This window comes from Calypte anna, chromosome Z (assembly GCF_003957555.1).
Source record: "Calypte anna isolate BGI_N300 chromosome Z, bCalAnn1_v1.p, whole genome shotgun sequence".
Classification (NCBI taxonomy): domain Eukaryota; kingdom Metazoa; phylum Chordata; class Aves; order Apodiformes; family Trochilidae; genus Calypte; species Calypte anna.
The window spans coordinates 14402757-14424703 of NC_044274.1; the positions used below are offsets into that span (position 1 = coordinate 14402757).

Sequence of the window (21947 nt, forward strand, 5' to 3'; positions counted from 1 at the left end):
TGAAGTATTAACAACCTTTCTGATAATTTTAGTTAGAATTCATATGCCGTTAGTGAGTTTTTGTTGCTCTACACAATAACACAATACAGATTTGATTTCAAAACAAAAAATTGGGGTTGTCCTTCCTATTTATCTCTTTTAATGAGTAAATATAGAGAATTACTCAAGCAGTTGTCTAGCTGTTACGGCAATGAGAACTTTTCGTCTACCGAAAATAGTTTAGGTAAAGGATACCCATCACTTCAGAATCTCTGGGTGAAGAGCAATTTTTTGTCAAGTTTGTTTATCTTTTGCAATAGGCTGCATAATACAAGTCACACTGTGGAGGCAGCTGGCACATCTCAGCCTTTCATCCAGCAGCTTTGTTAGTCCTACAGAAAACCTTGCTAGACAAGGGAATCTGCACTACCTGACCCAGTTCAGGTTCCCTTCGTTTTGCCACCTCACACGAGGAAGTGTTCCATGCCCTAACTGCCTTGCCTGATACTGTACTTAGGAATTCCAAGTCTCACTCTATTTTTTTTGGTCAGTCCTGATCTCTAGGAGCTGTGGTAGGCATTTTCACTGTGGATGAATGTATGCATGTGTGAACTAATGTAGGTTTAGTCCACATCTTTTCCTTGGATGTACAGTTCAAAGCGTTCTCTCTGTTTTAATAACACAAGACTAGATCACTGTAGGGCACTCTGTAGCTCCACCTGAATGGAGTTAGTGACAATAAGTTGTGACATGTTGCAGTCATCTTCACAGATGCATCTGTGCTCATAACATATCCACGCTCCAGAGCTGGCCAAAACTTCCTGGTTCATGGCAAAAAGTTAAACTTTACACCTCCAGGTGTGTTTCATACTTATACGGAGATATTCCTTTTCTCTTAAAATAGTGTAGCAGCTGAGATCAAGTACTTATCCTAACAGTCCCCAGATTTTGATAGGAAGAGGGCTAACTGCAGACAATCTACAACGAAGTACTTTTAGGCCATGCCTTCATTTCTACCTCTTGTCCATCAGGGACTGAATCTGTTGAAATTTAGAGCATGCTTATTTATTCTGCAGTTTAATTATTATTTCCATCTGAAATGGAGTAGGGAGCATTCAACTTCTATTGCCAACAGCAGGGTTAGAAGAACTACAAAACCTGACACCAACAAATAAAACATACATTAGCAGCTATCTGTCTAGTAAATTGTTTGAAGATGTTTCCCTGTGTATTACATAGTTCTAATCAGGGGAATAATTCCCATATTCACTTACTTGAGTTCAGGCAGTGCAGGAGGGAAATCTGAAGAATCTACGTCATCATAAACATCATTGTCTTCACAATCTGAAACAATAGTGTTTAAAAGAATGGAAAATTAGTATGTGATCCTTGAGTAATGAATACATTGTGTTACACTCTATGATAGTGTAGCTAAGATGAAAAGAAATTGAGGCAAGTACTGTAGCCATTTATTGTCTGTAGTAACTGTGAGTTCTCTGCACAATGTGCTGTGCAAAATGAACAGCACCCAACCTTTTCAGAATAAGTCTCTAATAGTAATAATAATACATATTCACTGATATTTTAATCTTCTTAAGCTGAAGCAAGTTGTAGCACATGTTGGCTAATGCAATAGCCTTTAATCTTAATTTTAATTAGTCCATTTCTCACCATGTTGCATCAAAGTATATTTATATTTTTTGATGTTAATGTACACTTAGGCATTTCTATAGCACTCTGGTCAATGCAGCATTGCTTCAAAGTGGATATGAATCACATGGGAGTTAGTTTCTAGGCCATCTTGAAATGCCAAAGCAGTGAAAAATATTCTTACCCCAATAATATTGTTTCAATCACATTCAGCGTAGAAAGGAAGCAATTGTTCAACTCATTACATAAATGGATAGAAAAATCACCATAAGAAATAAAAGGCTGAGAACTCAGTTTACTCAACAGACTCAAAAATTCTAAGAACTTGCTGGGTTTCCACCCCCGAGCTTTTGTTTATGAATATTTTACCTTGAAAAGAGGCTTCAAGTTATAAACAGAAAAACAATAATTTTTTTAATTTTTGAAGTCTTGCATTGAGTGTTTCTTCCCAGTGTATCGGTTCATAAAAAATGTCAAATGAAATAAACCGGTGGAAATCTCACATGGAAAAATCATAACATGAAATTTTTTTCTAGAGAGCTTGCAATATATATATCCTTGCCTGTAGCAAAATCAGTGACAGAAATTTGTTTTCTGGAAATGGGTAAGCAATGGGAAATCCAGTTTTCTTCACTGGATGTACTTTTGCAACTGGCATGATACAGAGTAACATATACAGAAAAGAGACCAGAAATCAATATGCAGAGTGAACAACAGGCTATTAATTACCTTTTCCAAACTGTTTTGTTGAAACAGACATGCTGGCGGAAAGAAAAAAAAAAAAAAAAAGAAAAAAGAAAAAGATGGTCATTAAGTATTTATATCACATTAATAGGCTTTTGTGTAATTTAAATAATTTTTAAAACTTGCAACACAAGGGCTGCAAATAATCTCCAGACAATTTGAAGCTCTGCTGGCACCAGCAATACTCATGGACTAAATGTATTTTTGCCACTGTACCAAGGCAAACTGGTTCAGAACGGAATGAGAGAAGGTGCTACCATTTACTGATCTAACCTCTAGGCAAGATGGGTAGAAGATAATCATGGAATTTCCCTGCTTGGCATATTATTGCTAAAGTTTGGATTAATGAGATTAGATTTCCAGCTGGTCTCAGAAGCATTGTACTGATGAGCAAAGTACATACTAACTGAGGATACAGCGAACTATTGTTAATAGAGTGGCACAAAGATGAAGGATTATGTTGGTGCTCTTCATAAAAAAGAAAATTTGGTATGTTTTAATTATCAGACTTACACAACTAATAAAGCTTGCCAAGACAGCAATGATATTAGTCAGATGAAAAGAAAAGACATCTGTTTTTGCAGAAAAGTAACAATCTGAGCTACATTGTGATGCATGATTCATTAGGTGCTATGAGAACGTGTTAGTAGCATGCGATCAATACTTTTTTAGAAATAGTTAACATGCACTGTGATTTCCTGGCAGACTCTTACAACAAATTTCCATTATCTTCTGCCACATTGACTTTGGTGTTTTTTTCTTGTACACTTTTCTTTTTGTCATCTTTGACCTTTAGCCACTTCAGGATTCCCCAGGACCAGATACCATTCTTATCTTCATCCTGTGATATGGACCTTTGGAGTATGCATGCAATTATCACAGTGTAAAATATAATATTCTTTTTAAAAGGTGCAGTTTAAATTCTCCATCAATGCACATAATTAATGCTCATTAATGCTAACAATGTATACACCACAAGGTGAGGATACTTACCTAAATGCTAAACACTAAAATGCTAAACTAGAATTATATATGTTGGGTCATTTGTAAACACTTTGAGCTATTTGTAGGTATAGAAATTAATCTAGTGTCTTACTGTTTTCATGTTGTTACTCAGCTAACATTTTAATTCATTACTTTAATTTCAAAGTTATTATGTCTAGTTGGGGATTTGGGGGTTTTCATAAATGCAGTTTCTTTTTTTGACATACCAACAGTAATTAGCGAACAAAACTCTGAAAGACTAAAGAACCCTTATTTTAGCACCATGAATCCATCCTGGTCCACCAAGTGGATCCACCCACATGCTAAACATCCTAATACTTGCTAATTATTATGCCTAATTAAAAAATAATAAAAGCTGAAATGAAAATACTGACAAGGATGCAAATTATTTAAATTATATACAAACTTACCTAGTTACATCATCTTCATCATCAATTCCATCATAAATTTCTTGATCAGAAGGAGGAGGTGGGAACATCTCTTTAACAGATCAGACAGTGAATTGATGTATTTATATTTAATGCTGCTTAGTAGGGTATTCATTACTGGCCTCTTAAGTATCTCAGATATGTGTGCAGTTTGTGCAGTACCCTTACAAATGGAATCTTACTCTAAAACAAGCACAGCCTGGTTATTAAAACAGTGATTTGCTCTTATCCCAGTTGGGAATACCATCCAAAGCATTTAAATGTGGCACTGCCAATTACAAGAGCATGAATACTGAAAACTACTCTATTTGATGATACTCTAAATTTGGGGTCAGTTGTTATGATGACTGATGACTTTTTTTTTTTTTTTTTTTTTTGTGTGTGTGACCTGAGTGACAATTGAGGACATCAGACTGACACTTTCAGCAAGTGACATCTTGTGTTCATTCACAAAAGCCAGAGGCAACTACAGTGTAAACTCCCCATTTTGGTCTCAGTCGTGACCTTTGAGCCACCTCTCTTTCAGTGCAGAGTTAGCTCAGTTTCCACATCCAGCTTCAGCCACTGGTCAGAGCAGTCACTGAAATCTGCACTTAGCTGGCAGCAGCTCCATTCAGCTCTGCCAGGGGATGCTTCTGCCATGACTAGTATCTAAACTCTCAGCTGAGAAGATGAGCTGTGCTCTTGTGATCAGCGAAGAATGGTACATAAATATATCTCTGCAACTAAGTGGAAAACTGAATCTGAATGTGAGCTTTTGACAGAGTGAAATGTTGCAGTCATGCTGGTTAGGAACCCAGAGTACCACTGAAACTGAACTCTGTAACTGTCAGTAAAATGCAGCTTCCATTGGCAGTATAACTGGCTATTTCAGAACTGCGTTTTGGCTGCACAAAAACTCTTGTTTTTTTAACTCCTGTTAATGTTTTGCCAATTATAAATGTGCTGTTTTGGGGGATAAAAATAATAATAATAATTTTTGTCACCTCCGGGCATACTTCAGATTCATATTATCTGAAGACAAAATTTCTTTCAACTCAAATTTACACTGGCAGTAAGGAGGTTAATTTGGCCACCATGCATCTATGTTTGTTGCCTGTTACATAGCATTAAGCATGCTTATAATTACTACACTATTTGGAAATTGCAGAAGTACAAGCAAAACTTACGTCCAGCTCCACTTTGGCCCCCGCTGTGACTAAAAAAGCAAACAAGACATGTTTTAGAGAAAAACAGTCATCCTTTTCAAAAAGAAAACACCATGATCACCCATAATTTTTGTAGTTGTTAGTTCCAAACCTCTTGGCTTTGGCTGTCATCTACATTGCCAGCTAAGCACTACAAATTATGCACTGCAATCACAGGGTCATGATGACCTTGCTAAACACAAACTCAGGCATATGTTCCTGAGTTCTGTATGGGCAAGAACTACATGTTCTAGGTGGTTTCGTTTTGTTTTCTTTGTCCTCTGTTTTCACCACACTTACACTGGTTTCTTACAGCTAAAAAGTAGCTAATGCTAAAGAATAAAAGAAAATGCACAACCTAACTCATAAATGAAATAGCTTCTAGGTGAGGAGATATAAGCTCCTAGTAGATTCAGGTAAAGCTGCAAAAAATACTCTGTTGATTGTTTTGTTTTGCTTTGTTTTTTTTTGTTTTTCCCCTGGAAATAATTAATTACAAATCAGAAAAGAGTATTTAAAATAACATTCACATTAATTCAAAGTATTAGGAGAGAGTTATCACCATCTTTATCAACACCATCTTTAGTTAATGTTAAAAAAGGACAGTATCCTATAAGTAAAACTGTGAAGCAAGTTCTCTGCTTGCATAAATCAATGCATCTGTTTCAGGTCAATGAAGGTGCACATTTTCATACAAGCAGAATCTATTGTCCTAATTGTTAGCAACTCAGTAATTTCTAATAAAGAGTAATTTTCAATGAAATGAGAACTGATGACTATGGCTGTAATGATTTATTTTGAATACCTTTTACATTCCTTTTGATACCTTGAAACTAGAGTAAAAAATATCTAAGGTAACTAAGCAAGCCATGTATTCAAAGTGGAATAAACTGAACACTCATGATTGCATCCATGTGATTTAGATTTATCCCTTATGATGGGATTTTCTTGAGATTAATTGTTAAAAAAATCAACTTATCATCTAGCTTTCACTGGGTGGTGCTTTAAACCTCTACCTGCATGTTAGCTGGTTGTTCTAACAGTAACTGAAAAGAAACTTACAGGTTTACAGTTGCTGAGATTATTTTCAGTTAAGAGCTTTACTTAAGTGGGTACATCCAAAGAAGGTATTTGTTAAACCCTTTGCCATGAAATCTTGAAATACAACAGCCCATGTTGCTTATTAATTTTCAAATATCAACAATACTACCAATAATGAGGCAATGCTATTTGGTCAAGAGGCTTGTTTTAAAACAGCATTCTTTATGGAAGTTTGAAAACATGCTGATGTATGTCAGACTTTCCAAAAATACATGCCTATGATCTGAACACAGAGTTATGAATCACCAGAGGAGATGAAAATATTAAAATACAACGTAAGGAATTTAATGAATCTGAGCCACTCATTCATCCTTCCAAGTTCCTTAAAGTGTTATTTTAATATGCAATAGCTTAAATATAAGTATTATTTTTTGCTTCTGAATTCAATAATTTTCTACATTCCATGCATTGATGTGGTTAATTGTAATGCTTGCTAAAGTGAAAAGGATTGGCCGAAGATACTCTGTGATGAAGTACCTAATGCTGAGATTACCTAAAACCTAGAACAATTAAAGAAAATTTTCTGGCTAGGTTATTATGCTATGAGACCAATGTGAAGGGAGTAAAACTGATATTAAGCAATCTGTAGAAATATCAGATGCAACACTGTACTGCTTTCTTGTCTTTCTAAGCACTGTTTCTGGAGCTCATGAGGATGTTCTAGCAGCTGAGGATCAGCTGTGCCCATCAGCCAGCCAGCTGCATTCCCTTTATCCCAGCCAGGCTTCCAAATTAAGGTGCTAAGAGGGAGTAACAGCAGGTGTAATAGCTAAGTGCTTCTGGATGTTTATCCTAAACATCAAAATCCTCTACACCCAGATGCAGATGTCTTATCTGAATCCTTGGCTATGTGTTCCTACAGATCAGGACATGTAGTAGAGAATGAGTACTGGTTTGTAGCATCATATGATATAAGCAGGCTTTTATGTGACATAGGTTAACAAAGTACAACCACCATGTTGGGTCATGTGGTAGTCTTGACTTTTTCACAAGATCACTAGGATATTTCCCTGCCAGCAAGATTGATACTGCTGGAAATGGCGCTTGCATTGTATATCTGACATTAAAAATATGGCACACTGAATTAGAGAGCCTGCAGCATAGCACTGCATTGCAAATATATGTGAGACCATGCCATAGAGAAGCTTCTTGTGGAGTCAAAAAGGTATAGCAAAAACCCATCTTACAGTATGTTATAAGCCCTATATTCAGGAGTAAACATATTAACCACATTCTCTTCCAAAGGCCCATCCTTCTCATGCTTCCAGAAATCCTTTTTCTTCAAAATCAAAGAGGCATTAAGAATGCTAAGTAGTTTGAGAGTAGTGAAGATGAGCAGGAGTTCCCCAGTACTGTGACCGCTTCCATTGCCTTTAATCTTTTATTCTTGCATGTTAGAAACATCAGTATGGGACTTCAGTAGAAAGAACAAGGAAAGTTAAGGAGGAAAGAGAATTCTATTTCCTGTAGGTGATTTGTAATATTGAATGGTTTGCATTTTGTTGTCTTCTGCACTGCAGTGCTGTAGGTCCTTTTCCAATAGTATGGATTCCTTCTGAATATGACTGCTCTTAAATGCTAAGACTGCAGAATTCAGTCCTGTTCCTCTGATTGCCTCAGTTTCTACAGCTCAAGGGCATGTTTCTGATATAATTGGATGTTCTGTTGAGACAAGAGACTAATCTGGTGTAAGACTTCCCATCTAGTCTACCTGGAGTGAATCATTGTACCTTATACATACCTGCTAATACTGTCTTGCTCTCCAACATCATCATATACTGCTTGCTCACACTCCGGGTGTTTCACAGCAGCTCTGATAGATGCCTGTTGCTTTCTTTTTAGAGAATCATAATCAATCTCCACTGTGGCTGTTTTGATGTATCCATCTAAATTTTAAAAACCATGTAATTAGGCAAAGAGTTCTAGAGCTTATGGTATAAAGATGAGTTTAACAGAACTTTCAGAATCAGTGATTCAGTTGTCCTGTATGATCTCAGAAAACTTTCATATAGCTGTCTCATGACAGTCAGTCTCAGCTTGAGTGTCTTACCTGTCCACACAAATACAAATATCAGATCTGTCTCGTATAAGTCAAATTCACCTTCATTTGATTCTCAGCTACAACAGAAGAATTATCTGTGCAGATTGAGAGATTCATGGGGCAAGACACCTTTCTTAGTTAACCTTTGAACCAGTGCAGTTTTGTGGCATATTTTAGGACAGTCCACGATACAAAGATTCTGACAGACCACTAGGAGGGTGGGACACTTTGTATTGATATTATTTCAGGTTAGTAGACATGCTGCAGTTGCATTGCTATACTCTTGTCCCTGGCTCTTTGAAAAAAGTACCTGGTCATACCTCTAGGTGCAATGGCTCAGGAGAAATATATAGCAGAGCAATTGGCCTGAGATTCAGCACTCTATTGCTGCTGAAGGAATTTTAGAGAGCATTAATGAAAAGTGATCATTAATTTCTTGAAAATGGAAAATCCTCCACTCCACTGCTTCTGAATGGACCCAGTTTTTAGTTTGCTTCCCCTCAAATCTATAACACTTTTAATTTTCTTTTATTTAAATGATGAGAATTGATTTTTCTCTGTTGTGTTTTCTTCTTCACAGATCACTCCTAGCTTGTGAACACTGGAGGCTGAAGCACTGATAAAACACATTTGGATATAGCATTGACACTTGTCAGTGAGAAGGTTGCTGAAGCAAGAATCAATTAATGAAAGGTAAATTAATTAAATTTAAGTTAATTAATTGACTGCACATGCTCAAGGATATGCCCTTCTCTCAGCTCTCACGAAGACTGGTTTTCCTATGTGGACTCTGATCCATGTAAAAGATTTGGAAAACTCCAGAGTTACAGAGGAGCTAAAGTTAGAAGTTACCTCTTGAGATCGTCTTGCCCAGTCCCCCTGCCCAAGCATGATCCACTAGTGCAGGTTGCCCAGGACCATGGCCTGTCAGGTTTTGGTGTTCTCCATGGATGGATACTCCACCACCTCTTCCAATCTGTGTCTGTTACCTCTTACACTGTCACTGGGCACCACTGGAAAGCCCCTGTCTCCTTCTTCTTTACACCTTCCCGTCAGATATTTATGAACAATTTTAAAGCCTCCCATGAGCCTTCCATTCACCAGGCTGAACAGTCCCAGATGTCTCTGGGACTGCTGCTGTTTATGAGACACCTCTGTGTCTTTTGATACTCAGTACTACAACATACTCAGCTGGTACCATCCAGTTCTACAGGAGTGAGCTGTCATACTGAACTTACTCTCATATTAATCTCCTTAAAAATCAAGGATGTGCTTTTAATAATTTTAATTGATTTAAAACATCAGTCTTTTAATGCCTTTTTTATAACCCAGAAACCAGATCACTAGCACCTTATCATACTTGCGGATCAACTGATGATATTTATACAATTACAGAAATATCTTTGAATTCAGATAAAAGAAAATCTAGAAATCAGCTAGAAACTTTCCAGAGGACTAGGAACAAGATAAACAGTTAAAACAGGTCATTATGCTCTCTGCTTCTATTTCAGGGACACTCATGTTATTTTTAATATAAAGACATGAAAAAAATGCAGTCCTTGTTATTTGCACAGAGCCAAGTTTGGTTGTTATTTAAAGGCTGTCATGGAATTGCTTCTTAATAGGTCCATGAAGATCCCAACATATTGTTCCTAACTTGTTCCACTGCCTGCAGGTGTTACATTATGTTGTACAATAAATTCCTACTATGAACTGAGCCTTGCATGCCAGCTAAAAACAGGAGGGTAAATTGTGATGGATATTTACTTTGGTGGCAGGGACTCAGCCTTGGTAAGGCTACCTTTTGGTGGAATGCTTACATTTTTGCTTCCATAGAGTGAAAAGATTCAGTAAGAAACACAACTCACAACATCCTTTTATCCTGCCCAGCCACTTTCCTTCTGGATTGTCTGTGAGGCGAATTATTTCAATCTCATCCCCCTGTTTGACAGACAGCTCATTCTTCCCTCCCTTGTAGTCAGCACAAGCTCGTGCCTGATGAAGGACTTGGATGGGTCCCACTAACTGTAGAGAAGGATCAAGAGAAGAAATCACAGATATGAAAAAACTGAGTTTTCTCCCAAACATTCAGACAAAACAGAAAATAACTGTAGTGATGATTATTATTTTCATTTGCATTTACAATTGCCTAGATGAATAAAGAGAAATACATCACTCCTGTCCCAGACTACCAAGTCTAGTTTAATAGTAGTAGAGCAGTGGAAGAACTGACTAGCAGAATCACAGAAATACAAACACTAAAGCCAAAAAGCTAATATATGGAGCCTTTCACAGGTTCACAAATAGACATGTATTTAATTCCAGTGGGCAGCTCCATGTAGTTCCAGTAGAATTACTTATATGAGTAGATGTTCATTAACATAAATAAGTCTACCACAAAATGTCCTGTGTCTACAATTCTACTCTGTAAATTATCCTATCTTGTACTCACAAGAAGTGATCACACGGTCTACTGGAATTCAGGATTCACTTTGTGCGTTCTTTACTATATGGTACAGAGAAACCATTTTGGATTTTAGTATCTGTGGTTTTAACAAATGTGTGTTCTTGTTGAGGAGGCATGTGGCTGTTAACAACTATAGACTAAATCAGGAATATCGACCCTGTATAGGTGGCAAACAAATGGGAAAGAAAATATGCACTGAAATATATTTGTTTGTATTTAAGAATAATTACATGCTTTAATGGCTGCAAGAAAACAGTCTGCAATCTGAAACCATTCAGTGCACTAATGCCTACACTTAAGAGGAGTGGTTTGAAACATGGACTTGGGGCCTGGCAATGGCCAGCTGAACTGTTATTACTATCTGTTAGTGTTTTCCTTTGGTATTTGGTCCTCAACTCATGCCCATTTTTCCACAGCAGACTAAGGCCATGATGGGAGAGAATCACTGTGGCTTTATTTTTTATAGAGCATAATAGAAGAAAAACAAAGCTGCCCACTATGAACAATGACACTGAAAGAAGCACAGTGAAACATTGTGAATGGGCATTAACTGACAGAAAATAACTGGCATTTCTATAATCTGTGTTAGTATGATGACCACCAGCTATATAAAAATTATACAGAACAGAAAGAACTGTCTTATAATTTAGCCTCTAGGTTTTGAGAGGGACTGTTGCTTTCCCTTACACTTGCCCTGTTCCCTTCCTCCCCATTTTAGGCTGCAATTTCTGTTCCCTTTAGACCAAGGGAAGGGCATTGTGTTGGAATACAATGTTGACATCTGTTAAACAATGGATACTTTTTTTTTTCCAATTCTCACTTTCATTAAAGACTTCTGATGCTATTCTAGTGGCATAAATAGTTTTTTTGACAGAAAAGTGAATGGAAATGTTTCTAAGTCTTTTTTTTTTTTTTTTTTTTTTTTACATAGGAAGAATTTGAAAAGGGGTTTTAATGTAACCATTTCATTTTGTGATATCACTGCTAAAGTGTCTTTGCCCTCAATACAGAGCTTGAAGTTAAGAGCATGCCAAACATAAAAAAAATAGCTTAAGCCTTTATTCAGAATTTACCCAGATGCTTGAACTACTTACCATAATATAGAGTTTTACAGCCAGATGATGGCTGTACTGTGAATCTGACAATTCTAAATAATGGTCTTTATATGTCTTTGGCCAGATTAAAACCCAAAAAGCTTACTTTGAACTTCTTCCTGATTTCCTGCTCTTTCTTTTCTTTTTCCTTTTGTTCTTTCTTCTCTTGGTCCATTTTTCTCTTTTCTTCTTTCTCCTGCTTCTTTTCTTTTTGCCTTAGTGATCTGAAAATGCAGTGCCAGGACTCAGTGTAGCAGGGAAGCAAATCTCACCAGAGCTTACCCAAGGTTAACAAAGACCTCTATATGATGGAAAAAGTCTTCTTGCAGGAAAATTAAAGTTAAAGATTCTAAGCCCTAGTGTGGCTGCAACAGATAGAGTAAGAAGCCCTTTCACTCATATTATATATATTTTTTAAAGTGTCTGTCCTTAAGTACACCAGAGTGAGCTAATTTTGGCAAGCAAGGTTGGAAACTATTAACAGTCTAGGTGTTGTGGCACTGGCTGTAGCTGTTACATCCTGCCCTGCATCACACACGTGCCTATCACTCCAGGGCATATTTTCTGCTGTGCCTCACGTACAGAATGGTACTGAGATCTGGGCTCTGGGATGTAATCAGGAATGTAGACACAGATACACTGTTTGCTGCCAACATTTTGTCTGGAAGAGCTATGCTTTACAAATCCTCTTGTTTTCCTGGACTGAGTCTCCCTTCTTTTTTTTGATATTTTTGCTAGACAGATATGCTCAGACTTTAATTAAAACAAACAAACAAGCAAAAAAGATGGAATGAGGATCCCTTGTTCTGATTGTGTAGTTCTTATATTATCTATTTTCAAAGGGAATTCAACAATTTTTTTCTGAAAGTCATTCTACATCTGAAATAAGATATTTTTGTATAGGAAATTTAGACTGTTCCTTATTCCAAGAGAATTAGAGCTTTTCTTTGGCTATTGTCACACAGTGAATCACATGCTTACTGGACATTATGAGGGCAAGAGACAAGAAAAGGTCTAAATGGCAAAAGAATGACCAGAGCTCATATTCTGGCTCTGTTGCTATGCTACAAAACCTGTAAGTCGAGCCTCTCATAGGAGTTCTAAGTACATTTGTCTAGAAAGAAAGAAAACCAACCATAACTAAAGCTTTATCTGAGACCATAGTTCTTAGGGCTAAACTTATTTTTCTCCTAGGCTGTAATCCTAAACAGTGATTCTCACACGCTCCAAAGGCCAGAAATCAGACTAGATCACAGTAACCACATGGTTTTATTGCAGGAGTTTTTCTAGCCTAGGCTATAGCAGGTCTAAGGAGGAAAGAACCTGTGAACAACCAGGTTTTTTCTAGGTGAAATGAATGAACATAATAATGCATGGCAGAAAGAGTAGTGGAATCACATTTTTGTGCAGGATGAACTATCTTTTTAATTAAGCTTTTAGTAATAAAGATATAATAGGTTTTAGAGTTTAAAATTACTACCTGATATCATTTATGTCTTCATACATCTCTCCATCACTTTCTTGGCCCTGCAAGAAAAAAAATCAGTTTTCAATGCCCTGGATACATTTGGAGAACCATGAAGAAAATGGACCTGCTATGCTTTATTCAAACTACATAAAAACATTTACAGCAAAATATAATTACAAAGCAATTTGATCTTCCCAAACAAAGTTACTGCATTACTCAGACCCACTATATTTTCCTTTTTCTGACTCAGCATCTATGAAACAGAAAATATAAAGTCCTTGATTGTTTCTATCACTCTAGCACATTGCTAGTGGATGTTTCAATTAGTGTTAGTCCTAGAAAACCTTCATCTGTGTGGATTATTGAACTGCCACAAAGGTGTCAGGGTTAGCAGTGGTTAAACTGCAACACTAGGGATCTAAATAGGACTTAGGTTAAGGTTCCAGAGACTGTTTTAGTCCTAATACAGCCAGGTACTTAAAGACATGATCCAAACCTGTGTATGACCAGAACATGTGGTTATCACTACGGTGGAACAGGACCCTTATACTGGAAAATTTTAGTGAATGGAAGTGTCAGTGAAAATAAAAGGGATGGTTTGGTTTTGTTTTGCTTTAATGAATTCCAGTGTTCCAGTTTGCTCTGCTTACCCAAGTTTTATTTATGTCCTTCACAAAAAGTAAGTCCTTCCACAATTTACTGTCAATGCATTAGATTAATTCTAAAATAAACTTTCTAATGCATTGAAGAGATTTTAGTAAATTTATGAGTTTTTGAAAAATAGGATAGGTTCATCATGGAGGACAACACTTACCCTCTCTGTATTTCCATGACCTATATGACAAAAAACAAAACCACAATATTATTTTTTGCTGTACAAAACCCAATTAATTTTAGAATTAACTATTTATGAGCTTCTAGTAATAACAGTGATATTAACTGAAAATACATTCAGGCTCCAGGCTTTTAATGATGGCATGAATGCAAAGGTCAGAATTTTTTCAGGTTGTGTTTGTAAATCACCACAAACTAGAAATAGCTACAAAATAGCATATTTCTCCCTGTATTTGTAACAAAGTGGAAAACCTGTTTCAAAATCTTTTTTTGTGACTATTCTATTGATTTACAAAAATGCCCATTTATACAAGAAAGTAGTTGTTAAAAACCTGGTCAATCCAAACACATCTTAAAAAAATTGCTTGCACCAGCCCAGCAGCTGAATGAGGCTAAAGGCTTTTCTCCTAAACCAGCATCTTCCCTGAGCTGCTGCTGAAGAAATTTTGTGAAATTTCTGCTTTCTCCTAAGTCTGCAGGTGGGTAGGTAGGTAAGGAAAGAGCTGCACTCAGTTTCAGCTTTGCAGCCCCCATTATTGTACAGCAGGGATGGCTAGCACAGTAAATGATGCATACTGTGCCTGGCACAGACCAAGTCCTCTTGAGGAGAGATCAGAAGGCAGATTGAAACTCTTTGTGTCACAATCTGCTTCTCTGGCTGCTCCTGGTACAACATAGCAACTCACTGACTCTTATTGGAGGGAGACCACAAAGAAACATTAAAAACAAAGTCAACATTTTTTTTTTTTAAATCAAGTATAAAACAATGCCTGCTTCACCAGAGCACACAACTTCAACACTGAAAGAGCAGCATTCATTTTGGTTCAGATTTGAAAATCTAGTAATTTATAGTAGTTTACCATTCCAGCATATTTCTAAAAAAAACCCACCACCAACAAAACCAAACAAGCAAATAAAAAAAAACCCAACAAAAAAACCCCAACCCAACCCAAACAAACAAACAAACAAAACCCAAAACCAAAAACAAAACAAAAAAAAAAACAAACCCAAACAAAAAACCCCAAAAGCATGGAGAGGGGAAATTCATAAAGCAGTTTCTGACAGTCTGTCAGATTAACTATGGAATAATCAGTGTTATGAGGCAACCATATTCACTCATAAAACTGCTGAAGAAGAATAATTAGTTACACAAGTCACTCATGAATACAACATGCTTTTCTTATCTTATAAATGCAATATGCTTACAGCTTCATATAGCTGCCACTAATCAAAATGTATGCATCTTACCCTGTGAAACAAATTCAATGTCATCATAGCTTTCTTCATTGTCTGGACTTCTGTAAGAACAAAAAAGTGGACATGCAAAAACTTTGAGGATGGGTTTATTATTGCATTTTAATTCACCATTGAGCTCATCCTTTTTTTTAGCTATTACACTTGGCTGGACACTCTAGAGACCTATATGCCACTTAACTACCCATAAGATACTGTCTAAATTGTTCCTCTGATCTGAAATTTGTTATAGTTTGTTTGTTTGTTTTTTTATCATGGAAACACCTTGATCCAGAGTATAAGAAAAAATGATCCAAAGGTGCTCAGATCTGATGGAGATTACCGTGGTATGAAAAATACAATAGGCAGGTGGGCTGACCAAATGGAAAGTATCTGTTGGGATTTTTTAATCACCTTCACAGATGAAGGATTCTTACACAATGCACAAGCAGAATGCCAGCCTTTTGCACAATGTTAAATATAGCTGCAAGACTTGCTCCTTGGTGACAGAGCTAAGCAAGCTATAAGGTTAGGCCAGGTAAAAATACCTCTGATGTTTGTAAATTTAAAAGTGCTGTCAAATGGAGAGAAGCCAGAAATCGACAATGTGACTAACAATAACACCAGAGTATTTTAACTTTATAATACCTTGTAATAGTTTAAAGAAATTCAGGACTGCCAGCCACCATCAAGAGCTGTAATCAAAGAAAGGACTTGAAAGCAGAAAGTGATTTTATTAAAAGTGGCCTGATGGAGAAAGCACTGAGAAAGACAGACAGAAAACGTGCCGGCACCCAGGCACGCATTTTTAGCAGAGGGCAGGCCGAAGAGAAGGACAATGTCCCTGGAGGCAGAGCAGACACCCTTGGCTGGCAGCCACCGGCAGTGGCACCCAAGGGGCAGGGCAGGACGGGCGCGGCGGCCGCCAGATGGGGCGGTGGCTTTGTGGACACGGAGCCTTCGCAGTGCCCCATCACGGCAGAGCGGAGCACACAGACACCTCCTCTTTAATGCCTCGTTCTTGCTGCCTGCCGATCGCTGCTCCTCTTACCCAGGCTCAGTTTGTTTCCTCGCAGTTTTGACACAAGGCCAAAGTGCCAGTGCCGATGGGAGGTTCCTCTTTCGTGTGCAGCTCTTCAAAGAAGGGTAAAGAAAAGAGCCGCATGTGCAACAGAGGCTTGTTGGTGTTATCACAGGAGGTCACGATGGGGCTCCGGGCACGGTTTCACTTGCAGGGCTGAGCTCAGTATCTCTGGCTTTCAAAGCTGTTTCCTGGTTTATTGACTGATAGACCCTTCTGGCCCTCTACCTCCAGAAACACGCGGGGAACAGCTTCAGTTATTATTTTAACTGATTTTATACCACAGTAAGAAATTTTTGCACCCTTCTGGATCAAAGAAAACAGAAACAAACAAACACGAAAACAATCACAAAACCAAACCAACAAAAAATCCCCCAGACAACAAGACCAAACAAAACCCAAACAAACAAAACCACACGCACACACTCAAAAACCCAACAAAACCCCAGCAGAGTATCTGTTCTCTGTGACCTTCCCTTACCCATGGGGCAGAAAGCAGTGTAGCTTCTGGACTCTAGCTAAAGAAACCCTAATTTTTAACAGGCCAGAGGCAGGGTAGAACAAGGAAATTGGTGTGAGACCTCAGTCTTGCAGATACTTGGAATGCTCTGCTTCATGAGCCAAGTAATAGGCATAAGTGAGAAAAGACAGTTTATGTTCACTTACATTGTTTCAGAGTTGGGTTTTCCAGTCCTGGGAGGCAGGCTGGGAGCTGAGGGCCGCTGCAGAGGCGGGTGACCTGGTGGAGGAGGTGGCAATGGTGCAGCAGAGGGTTGTAAGGGAGCAGGTTGTGGAAGTGCTGCTGGGGAAGGTGCTGTCTGTTTCAAACCTTCATTTTCAGAGGCTGAGTAAAAACAGAATAGGCTGAATTTATCGAGCAAACAGTTGAGGAAGGTACCTCAATATTTACATGAAAATTTTACAAGGATAAATATCAGTACTGCACACACCCCAGAGCAAATATATTTCAATGAATCTGCTTTTTACACACATTTGGTGAAGAGAGGCTTTGCCTAGAAGAACATACTGCCTGTAGAAGGCCTTGAAAGTGCCTTTGTGAAGACATGCACAAGGCATAAAAACATCAGTCCATTGAGTATACAAGTTCTTATACTTTAAAAAGAAATTATAATTCATTTCTATAACTTGCTTTACAAGATGATCTGCAGAGTTTTTCATGTGCACTATGCAGTCTTGCTAGAGTTTTCCTTGCTCAGAGAGTTTCAAGGGAAGGGATGAGAGATTAAAAGATATTATGGCATTGATTAAGAGATGTACAAGTGCCTGTACATCTTCAAACATGCTTGAAATGTAAATTGTGAAAAGCTGGACTTAATTTTCTAGCAAGCCCACACTAGAAAAGTGGCAGTTTGAGAAACTGCACAGAAGCTACACCCTCAACAAGCAGGTGCAACACTAAAAACAAAATGATGCAGTGCTCTAGGAGCCATAATTACATGAGTTGGCTGGTGTGCGTGTGTGCTGCACTGACTTCATGTTCCATGTGCAAGCCACAACAAAATCATAGTAACTATTGCTTTGAAAGTTCATTATGAGAGGCTGTTCAGCAAAACCAGATGAAGTCACTGTTTGGATGCCATGATGTTAAACCTAGAATTTTATTCCAAGTATCAAGAGCAGACTAAAAGTTACACAGAAAGAATTCTCCCCAGCTATATGGAGGAAAATCCAACAAAACCTATGGAAGAGTACAGAAGACAGAAAAAGTAGATTCACAATTCACTTAAAACCAATTGCAATCAAAAAGGATCCTTCCGGAGATTCAAGCTCTCATCTTCATAGCAGAGATTAAAATCTTGCAAAGGAAAGAAACTCACAAAGTGACTTAAACACATAACAACAAGTACTTAGCAATGGTTAACATTGAAAGTTACAAAAAAATACTAAAAGAGATTTCTTTAGCTGATTGGGAGTCTGAAATTGGGATAGCCAGCAGAAGGGGAATTGTTAACTATTTAGAAGGACCTCTCATGAGAGAGAAATCAAAGCAAAATCACCAAACCCAGATAGTTTTTCTGCTCTGGATGATTTTGGCTTCCTGTCTGCTTGAAGCAACTTGTTAATACACATGTAAAGAACAGTGTTTTTGAAACCTTTTAAATTCCTCCATTACTTAAACAGCAAAGTACTGAAAGTCTCAACATTGCTGATTACAGGTGAATTCTTCCGTGATTTTGCTAAGAAACATTTTGCCTCAATTTTGTATTCAGGTGTCTGCACTTCCAAAACAGAATAAGGGATGAAAATCAGGGAAAATACTGAAATCCTCTGGATACAGTTGGTAACGATATGGCCAGATAAAGAATGGTTTGTAATTCTCACCATTTCAATGAGATTTAGTAACTTATAAACTCAAATTAAACAGAAGAAATTAGAGTTGCAGGCTGACAACCATTATTCATTAGACTTCTATCACATCATTGTCCTTACTCAACTACAGAGATGTTTATAATGTCTAGATGTTTTCCTCAGGCATAATACTACTTAATTTCACAGGTATGGTTTACATTGCTTAATTTTGCACATATATTTGCATTTAAGTAAAGACAAGCTTCATTCAAATGAGCCAAAATTACACATGATTGTGCTCTTCTTGCATCCAAGTCTCTAAGGACTCCATATTTGCATTTAATTCTTTACAGTTTTTATTCATACACAGACTCTTACTGTACTAAAGTCACTCCTGAAGATGAATTGGACTGACAATCTGAGCATGCATCTGCAGTTGGAATCTTTTAAGTACATTCTAACAAAATAAAGAAACCAGAAAGATTTTTTTCATAAAAGCCATATTAATTGGTATTAATGAGTTATAGTTGTGTTTCAACAGGGAATCCTATATCATTTTTTCTATGTTTATATCTATTTTGGCCTAATGCAGTGTTGTGTATATACACAACAGGCATACCTGCTTCATGTCATCATACAACATTACTTCATTGTGACTAGTTTGTAGGACTTAAGGTTAAAATTCTGCCCAAGTCTCTGTGCATAATACTTCATTGATATGATGTCTCTTGAGAACCAAATCTGAGCAATAGGAAACTGAGTCAGTAAAGGACAACACATGCATTTTAGATTAAATGCTTATTTGTAAGTATAGCGGGTGAAAATCCTGTCCCTTTAATGTATGTATGTTGCTGGATTCTAACAATAACTAAGAGGTCATCATACTAATGAAATATTGCTTTTGTTTTGTGTTTTTTTTCCTTACTTCCCTGTCTTTAGAGTTGTAACTATCTGCACAGATGTGGGTGTAAACTGCTTTAATTCTAATACTGAAATTAATGGGACAAGTTTAGTAGGAAGGTGACATGAAAAATGAATTGTAATGAAAAAGTTGTTGTAATCGGGCCCACATTATCAAATCTATCAGAATGCTCCAGTAGCATTTTGTTTCCTATTTCAATGGAGCATTTCATTTTACTTCAGTCCCATCTCTGTGTCTCTGAGACTCTTGGTACTGTGAGGACACACAAAGACTCTGTTCTGGTAGTGAAACTGAAGTCAACTCCAGGCACTCGTAACAAGAAATCAACATAAAACTACATCTTGGCTTCACATGCACCCAAAGCACTCTCATCACAGGAAATAGTGTAAAGGACAATCTCTGTATGGTATCTTTGAGTACTAACATCTCAGTTTCCAAATAGCCTCTTGTCTCTTCTTGGGACTCTCAGCTTTTTTACATGCTGTTCAGGACTGAAGAAACAGATACAGAAACAGACGCAGAAACTGAAGCTCTTGACAAAGGAATGAAAGAACAGATAGAAATGAATGAGTTCCTCAAAACCCATGCAGCTGTATAGCAGCTAAGAGAAACTTGTCATAGAAATTGTCCATAAAAAGTACCAAATACCCTATTACACTGCTGCTTGTGGCATTAGACTTCTCTAACCATGTCCAGAGCTTCAGCATTTACAGCAGAACTGTGCAAAGGTAATTGTAAAAACTTCTGTTCTCTGGGAACCTTCTCAATCAACTTTGATTCCAGCAGTGACCAGAATGTCACCTACATTCTTGGAGAAAGTTTATACATCAGGAAGTTCAGGATACAGAAATTGTTTTGGTGTAAAAAGCTTGTAATTTTGACCCTTGCCATTCTTGGCATGTGAAGCAGAGATACTGATACCTCTAACATAACACATAAAGGAAGAAGCAATCTTATCCTCATGTGCAAATATTCTGTGTTCCACAGTCTTGGAAAAAATCAACCCACATATGACAATCCTCAGAAATGTCCATGACTCTTCTGTATGAACTCACAGAGAAACTAGTTCAAAACCCGAAGTTCTGGCAAAGCTGAAATGACATGTCTTTATGTAACTCCTCTCTAGATACCAGGGTGTCTCACTGCTTCAGCAAGAGATTGGCATGTTCATGAAAAACAATGGCTAAGCACCAATATGAGCTGAACTGAAGTAGCTAAGGGAAAAAAAAATTAGTACTCATGCTGGCAGTTCAACATCAGTTGGGTGAAGATAGAAACCCTGACTATAACTTCAAACTATACTGCAATCAAATGTGATTTCTTAGTACAAAACTTTTATCTGGCAACAATGACAAATAGTAATTTTTAGAATCTCCCATGAAATACAAAACTATCCCATTCTGTGAGAGCATCGTCTGCCTTCACCTATTCTTATTTTTCTCATACCTTGGCTGGACTTCAGCAAAAATGTATACCTACCCTCAAAGTCCATAGTGCTTTAAAAATTCCAGATATCTCCAAATGAGCTGTACACCATCTTACCAACAATGTACTCTCTTGAAAATGCATTACCTTGGCCTCCAGTTTTTATGCAGCCCAGCCTCAATGGCAAAGACTTAACTCTTAATTATGCTTAAGGTATCAGGCTGTAGCATCTAAGCCATATATTCCCTCAACCTAGAAACTATTAGTCCAGAATAGCATACAGAAAAAAACTGGAACAGTAAAATAATGGATAGTACACTGCCTTCCATTTCAAGCTCACTCTGATCACACCAACTTCACTATGAATATAAAGCAATAAACATCTGTGAGAAGATCTCTTCCATAACGAGGCAACTTCTTGCATGCACAGGGGAAAAACTTCTTATTCTCATAATATAATGAGCAGACCATGTCCTTTTTCCTTTGACCTGTAGTATGGCCTCTGGCAGGATCATAATCCCTTTGACCCCTGATGCAGTGATTTACTAATGAGATATCAGCTCTCTCTGCTTTTACTCATGTGAAGAAAACCTGACAGTGATCATTTACTACAAGGAGACTCCAAACATCCTGCAGAATTTTTAGATTTCTTAATGAATTTATATACATTTTATAAAAAAGAACTTCAGGATTTTTCAAGCAGTTACATGGTCAGAAGTTCTGTGTTTTTAAAGAAACACCCTTCTATAAAACAAGATACTTCTGAGCTACTTTGCAAGTGCAAAGCCAGTTTTCAGCTATACTGCAAAACACCATTTCTACAAGCAAGATCTGGGAAGTTTTCTGCTTTTTACAAAGGGCTTGCTAAGAACCTGCAGCAACATCAGAAGCAGCTCATCACCCACTTCCTATTTTATTCATAACTTGCAGAGAGCTGCTCTCTGCTCAGCTTCCCTAACCTGCACATTCAGTTAGATG

The 21947-nt window shown here is 37.4% G+C and overlaps 1 protein-coding gene across 1 annotated transcript in view; it reads right to left on the reverse strand.

Moving 5' to 3' along the window:
* FYB1 (FYN binding protein 1) overlaps positions 1-21947 on the reverse strand; it is a 52569-nt gene that overhangs the window by 7330 nt on the left and 23292 nt on the right. The window contains exons 3-14 of the mRNA XM_030466873.1: positions 16979-17156; positions 15247-15296; positions 13979-13998; positions 13177-13223; positions 11803-11920; positions 10004-10160; positions 7836-7980; positions 4976-5004; positions 3789-3858; positions 3087-3227; positions 2359-2390; positions 1254-1323 (exon numbers count right to left, since the gene is read on the reverse strand). Of these exons, the coding sequence (XP_030322733.1) occupies positions 1254-1323; positions 2359-2390; positions 3087-3227; positions 3789-3858; positions 4976-5004; positions 7836-7980; positions 10004-10160; positions 11803-11920; positions 13177-13223; positions 13979-13998; positions 15247-15296; positions 16979-17156 (1057 nt within the window). The remainder of the gene's footprint in view (positions 1-1253; positions 1324-2358; positions 2391-3086; positions 3228-3788; positions 3859-4975; positions 5005-7835; positions 7981-10003; positions 10161-11802; positions 11921-13176; positions 13224-13978; positions 13999-15246; positions 15297-16978; positions 17157-21947) is intronic.